A 7047-nucleotide genomic window follows, 5' to 3' on the forward strand; every position below is an offset into this window, starting at 1 on the left:
TTTCCCAACCTTTTATAATAAATTAATTACAAAGGAAATTCTCGAGTTAGGCAAGGTGCTGCCACCCTTGGCAGGCACCAACTCACAAAAATGGCCTATACGTGCACGAATCTGCCCTATAAAAGCCCCTGTCTAAGGCCGCTCGTGCTGCCACTCGTTTGGCAAGGCAATGGCACATATTTTGCCATGCTCAAGCATAAAATAGACAACCCTATGCCTATCTTTCAGACCATTTCCCTCCCTAGGTACTTAGCCCGTTTTTGAGGCTGCTAACACACATATATATAGTGTAGTCAGCCCAAAAGTGTTTCCTATATTCAGTTGACATCCCCCAACTGATAGGACATGATCCCCATGATCAAAAACGTGTAGGACATGTCTCTAACATGCCTAAAAACGTGCATAGACTCAGCCTATAATCAGCAACTCTTGGACAAAGGCAGTTGTAACCGCCAACTGCATGACATGTGCACAGCACACTTGAAAACCACTTCATGTGCGCTGCATGTGCGCATTTCTTGGCCAGCTGCTGCACGCCCAAGGCTGGCTTTGCGCCCAGCCTTAGTCTTTGACACTGTTTCCGTTTAATGCCATCGCCACAGCTCGTCACCCCTAACTTAGCCGCACGCCGCCTGTTGCCTCAGTTGATTGTTCTAGTCAAGTCGCCCCTACTTGATCAAGTCTGCCCGTTGCCAATGCTGATTTTAACATCAAGTCACCAAGCCTTGATGCCCTTCCCTTTGCCAAGTCGTTTGCCCACAAATAACTTAGGTGCCAGCCCGCTCACCTAAGTCATGGCAACACCACATTGCCAATGCCACTGCCTTGGCACTAAGCTGCCTCACTTTAGCGCCGAGGTCTTTCCCGTTTTGGCTTGTCAAGCTCCCATCCAGCCCGCCTAGTTCCGTCAAGGTCTTGGCCTTGCTTGTACGCAGCCCCCTCTTGCTTTGGTGTAGTCCGTCGCACCTTAGCCCTCAAATACAAGTGTAGTCCGTCTCACTTGCTTAGCAACAGTTTGTTGCCATTGACAACACCCCCGCATTGTCCTGCATGTTGATTTTCCCTCGCACATAGGCCAATGGCAAGGCCATCATGCCAAAATCCTTGCCACTGCCGTGCCGCTTGCCGATCAGCTTTGTCAGGGGTCTAACAAACCACCCCAACCAGTTGAATTCGACGCCCTCGTCGAATAGATCCCAACACATGCTGCCATTTGCAAAGACATCACAAGTTCAGCACCCTTTTGAGAATAACGTTGTCCTTGCCCTCAAGTGCAACGTTTTTGTTTTCTCATTGCATTTCTTGTCCGTCGTTCCCACAGCAAATTCAGCACGCCAACTGACTGATTTGTAAGAACCCACACTGATTTTTGGCACCCTCAAACTCGAAATTTCTGCATCACTGCCTTCCTTGCCTTTTCTGAATTTCTAAGCCAAGACAGTCCCTTCCACGAACAAGCACACTGACCCCTTGTCTTGCAGTCTTGTCCATGGCCATCTCGACCTCATCACGAACCAAACCAAACCAAGCCTAACCTGGCTCTGATACCAATTGTCACACCGGCAATTTCTGTCCGCCGAAAATGCTGCCCGATGTGCGGCAGTCAAGTCCCCACTTGACCTCAGCCTTACCCGATTTTCGTTCGCTTTCGAGATTTAACACTTAGAATAAATTTAAGGCAACAGAATAAACAAAGGCAACACAGATTTACGGGAACCCTTTCCCAACCTTTTATAATAAATCAATTACAAAGGAAATTCTCGAGTTAGGCAAGGTGTTGCCACCCTTGGCAGACACCAACTCACAAAAATGGCCTATACGTGCACGAATCTGCCCTATAAAAGCCCCTGCCAAAGGCCGCTCGTGCTGCCACTCGTTTGGCAAGGCAATGGCACATATTTTGCCATGCTCAAGCCATAAAATAGACAACCCTATGCCTATCTTTCAGACCATTTCCCTCCCTAGGTACTTAGCCCGTTTTTGAGGCTGCTAACACACATATATATAGTGTAGTCAGCCCAAAAGTGTTTCCTATATTCAGTTGACATCCCCCAACTGATAGGACATGATCCCCATGATCAAAAACGTGTAGGACATGTCTCTAACATGCCTAAAAACGTGCATAGACTCAGCCTCTAATCAACAACTCTTGGACAGAGGCAGTTGTAACCGCCAACTTCATGACATGTGCACAACACACTTGAAAACCACTTCATGTGTGCTGCATGTGCGCGTTTTTTGGCCAGCTGCTGCATGCCCAAGGCTGGCTTTGCGCCCAACCTTAGCCTTTGACACTGCTTCCGTTCAATGCCATCGCTACAGCTCGTCACCCCTGACTTAGCCGCACGCCGCCTGCTGCCACAGTTGATTGTTCTTGTCAAGTCGCCCCTACTTGATCAAGTCTGCCCGTTGCCAATGCTGATTTTAACATCAAGTCACCAAGCCTTGATGCCCTTCCCTCTGCCAAGTCGTTTGCCCCCAAATAACTTAGGTGCTAGCCCGCTCACCTAAGTCATGACAACATCACATTTCCAATGCCACTGCCTTGGCACTAAGCTGCCTCACTTTAGCGCCGAGGTCTTTCCCGTTTAGCCTTGTCAAGCTCCCATCCAGCCCGCCTAGTTCCGTCAAGGTCTTGGCCTTGCTTGTACGCAGCCCACTCTTGTTTTGGCGTAGACCGTCACACCTTAACCCTCAAATACAAGTGTAGTCCGTCCCACTTGCTTTAGCAACAGTTTGTTGCCATCGACAACACCCCCGCATTGTCTTGCATGTTGATTTTTCCCTCACACATAGGCTAATGGCAAGGCCATCATGCCAAATCCTCGCCACTGCCATGCCGCTTGCCGATCAGCTTTGTCAGGGGTCTAACACTAGGGTGTTATGATATGATGTTTTGTCTATTTTAAATATTCTTGGTATGATGTGTTAGTGAAGTTGTTTAATGAAGAGGTCATCCCTATGTGAAGCGTAGTTTGATTTTTCGAGTACGAGTAATGGTCCAAGTGTTGGGTGTTGATGGTAGGCTAGAAACTCTTATTTTAGCCATAGTATTGCACTCTAATTACTGCATTTTACGTGTGTTTGAGCTTAAATGATAGTGAATTGCACTTATTACGTATTTTGTACCTTGCAAGAAACAATTCCGAGCTATTAAGGTAAATTGGAGCTAAATCAAACAAGTTAGAGCTTTGAAGTATGAGTAGAATCCCAAAAAAAAATTAAGTTGGGATCACGTTCAGGGGTCAAGGACCAAATATGGATGTCAAAAAGTGGACAAAACTATTTACTCTGAGAAAATATCACAGTCGCGCCGCATGGGGCGGCGTGACTGTGTAAAACTGGGCTGCCTGTACGATGACACCTCTTTGAACTTCCTCACTAGCGCGGCGTGGGGCGCGGTGTAGGTGTATAAATTTGTCAGAGCTATTTTCTGTTTCGAAAAGGAAAGGGCAGTTTCGTCCGGGCCCGTTCCTACAGGGTGTAAATACACCAAAAATATATTTTTGATGTGACTTTTGACCTACGAAAGATTTGAGAAGCAACTAAGGTAAGAAGACTCAAGAATTTGTCAATATTTCAACCAACGAACGCTGCAATACGGGAGCTTGTATCGGATCATTATCATTGATGTCTTCTTTGTTTTAAAACATTTTTGAGATGACTTTTTTCCATTGCTATGCAATAAATTCCCTTAGGGTGTTGACAGACGTGGTGCTTTGATACTTGATTGGAGATTTAATTCTTGATAATTGTTGGAATTAATTGATGGAGTTTTAATTCGTATTATGGAGTTATTTCTTATTTTTCTTAATCGAAAGAGGAGCTTGATAGTAAATTTCATTACATCTTATGTACTAGTTTGAATTCGTGATTCAAAAAGGTAATCGAAAGAGTCTCTTGAATTGTTAATCGAACTAGAAGATAGGAAAATATTTGTGAGAAATTACTCTTTAAATCATAACTATCATTTTATTCGTTGCAATTGTTTACTGTGCTTCAGTTGGATTAACTACTGAAATTAACGTTTAATCGAAAGGGGAACATTAACTTCAAGTGTAATTTAATTATCTGGTGAATTCGTAAGAATCAACAGTATTATAGAGTGAATTAACTCAAGAATTGGATCCCAAGGCAATTGTCTTGCACCTATCTAGTCAATTACTCGTATATCTCTCTTATTGATATCTTTTTGGTTGCTCATCTACTGTTTTGTGATCAATTGTTAATCGCTTAATTTTAGTAGCTAATCGTAGTTGATAATCATAAATTCAAGTGTTAAATTTTTCTAAATAGCAATTAACTAAAGATTATTCGAACACTGTTTCAATCCAATCCATGTGGAGACGATAATTAAACTATACTATCTTTGACTAGCGAGCTAATTTTGTGTTGCAGTTTGCGCTCGTCAGCTGCCTGACTGACCGCTTTTGCGGTCTTGCACCTACGGCCAGACCCATCCCGAAACACACTCGAACTCCTTGGGACCCCGTCCAAACGCACCAACCAATCTCAAAATATAACACGGACCTACTCGAAGCCTCAAATCACACAAAATAACATCAAAACTATGAATCGAACCTCAATTCAAACCTAAGGAACAAATGAAATTTCAACTTTCCAAAACTCATGCCGAACCATATCAAATCAACCCACCTCAAATTTTGTACGAAAGTCTCGAATAGCACAATGGACATATTCCAACTCCCGGAACTATAATCCGAAAGGGATATCAAGAAAGTCAAACTTCGGTCAACTATTACAATTTAAGCCTTCAACCAAAGGACTAGTGTCCCAATTCAATCTAAAACTTCCATGAAGCTAAACCAATCAACCCCACAAATCACATAACATCACAAAACATATGTAAGGAATCAAGTAGGGAAAACGGAGCACAAATTGACAAAACAATCGATCGGATCGTTACATTAGAAAAATATAAAAATTAAAATTTTTGGGTAAGATTTCATACTACTAGAAACGCGTAATTTTCATAAATATTTCGACAGAACTCGTGGGAAAGCACAGATTGGAAATTATTTCCAGCGAATTTTGTCGGAAATCCTAGATTACTAATGGCATTCCGACCGAAACGTCCATAGGAAGCTTTCATTTAATTAATTCCTTGCCAACCAATGAAAAAGAAAACAATAAACAAAATCTTAGATTTTCGTCTAATTTGGTAATTTGCTCGGCAATAAATTCACTAGCAGATTACGTTTATCTTTCAACGGTAATTTTTTTTTTCCAATTTTTTACTCATGCTCTATATAAGTTCAAGTCGATGATAGTGAAGGCTAAACCAAAGGATAATCTTCCTATATATATATGCACTAAAGATTACCATTTGATAAACACTCATTAAGAATCCCAAACTAGTTTATGATGGCCATTTATGTAGATTTTAATCCACAGCCTTATCAAAAAGTTTACTTCCATCAATATGGTGAAAGAATACATTTAATTTCATGGACTCCTCCCCCTAGTGATGCATGGAAATTGAATTTCGCTAGCATCACTACCTATGGCATGGTTGGGGGCGGTTTTGTCCTCCGCGATCAGTTTGCGTTTTTCAAATCCGCCTTCGCATCGGCATTTGAAAGAATGAACCAAGCGGTCGAAGTAGAACTTAATACACTACAATTAGGCCTAAGTGATGCCTTAGAAAATGGAACAGATTACCTAGAAGTGGAAGGACATTCAGCGGAAACAATCCAATTGATTACGTCGCAACTAGCACCAACCTCACCTTATGTAGAGTTTTTGGTTGATAAATGTATCATTCTTTTGAGTTCATTTAAGTGGGTGAAGATTCATCCTGTGAGTGAATTTGCCAATGAAGGGGCTTTAATGTTGTCAAGGATGGCACTTAAACATATAGGTCCAAGGTATTGGGATGGGAAACCTCCTCTTGATATTAGTCAAATTTTAATGGAAGACGTTGTTGGACGTTGGGTTGATCGTAGAAGCAATGATGATGAAATCATTGAAGTGGATGATTTAATTGGCACTTTTTTATTTTACCATTTGAGTTATTACTGATGTTTCTCTATCTTATTTATTATTTTATTTAAAAAGTACTGTCGACACATATAAAAATGTATACATCTCATTTTCATTTCAAGAATTAGTGTACGAATGTCAACTGATCTATGCAATTTATAAATTTTATTTTTTTTCAAGAATTGGTGGTGAATGTGCTAATTGAATGTGAATACTCAATGGTAAAAAGAATGATACATTACTTAGCTAATGGTAAAAAATTTATGAAGAATTGGTGGTGAATGTGCTAATTGAATGCGAATACTGAATGCTAAAAAGAATGATACTTACTTATTTTGTTTTCAAGAATTGGTGGTGAATGTGATAATTGAATACGAATACTCAATGGTAAAAAAAAATGATACATTACTTAGCTAAACTATTTGTTTCATTATTAGAAAAAAATCTAAAGGTTGAATATTCGTTGACCCCGTGAAGACGTAATTGAGAGTTCATCAGAAGTAACACCTACTTTTATCTTCGGCAGCAAAATATATCCAGTGGCAAGGACATGGTAATCGATACTCGATAGTTTATCTTATACAACACTATTTTCTTAGGGGTGGAGCATTACAGACTTCAGGAAGGAAACATCGGAAATTGAACTCTCAGATCAAGAAATAACTGAGTCGCAGCATAGACAAACCTAAGGAAGCTGTGACACAATTATGCAACAGCCCCTCTATCAAGGTAAGTTTTCGTGACACTCTCTCCCCACCTTCTCCTCCTCCAATCGACCCCAACCTAGAAACTGATTTTCTGAAAAAATTAACCTTAGATGTTGAAAACACCAATCCATCTCATCACCCTATCTCAGAGGCGGCTCAACACAGTTCGGGGCCTAAAGCCAAACTGTAATTAGGGGCCTTAAGTTCCTCTAAAAAAATTATATATATTTTATTTAAAGGCTATTTTTCTAGCTTTTTGAGTTGCAAAGTTATTAATAATCTCTTTATAATCTATTTCCTCTAACAATTCTTATGCTTCGAATTGTTCAAATCTATT

General features: G+C 40.9%; 1 protein-coding gene across 1 annotated transcript; it reads left to right on the forward strand.

Annotated features, from left to right (window-relative positions):
• Positions 1–5385: 5385 nt before the first annotated feature.
• Positions 5386–6042, forward strand: LOC138868675 (uncharacterized). Its single transcript, XM_070146241.1, has one exon. It carries the CDS (start codon positions 5386–5388, stop codon positions 6040–6042), a length of 657 nt encoding a protein of 218 aa, XP_070002342.1.
• Positions 6043–7047: the final 1005 nt, after the last annotated feature.

The sequence above is a fragment of the Nicotiana sylvestris genome, chromosome 5 (assembly GCF_000393655.2).
Source record: "Nicotiana sylvestris chromosome 5, ASM39365v2, whole genome shotgun sequence".
NCBI classification, from domain to species: Eukaryota; Viridiplantae; Streptophyta; class Magnoliopsida; order Solanales; family Solanaceae; genus Nicotiana; species Nicotiana sylvestris.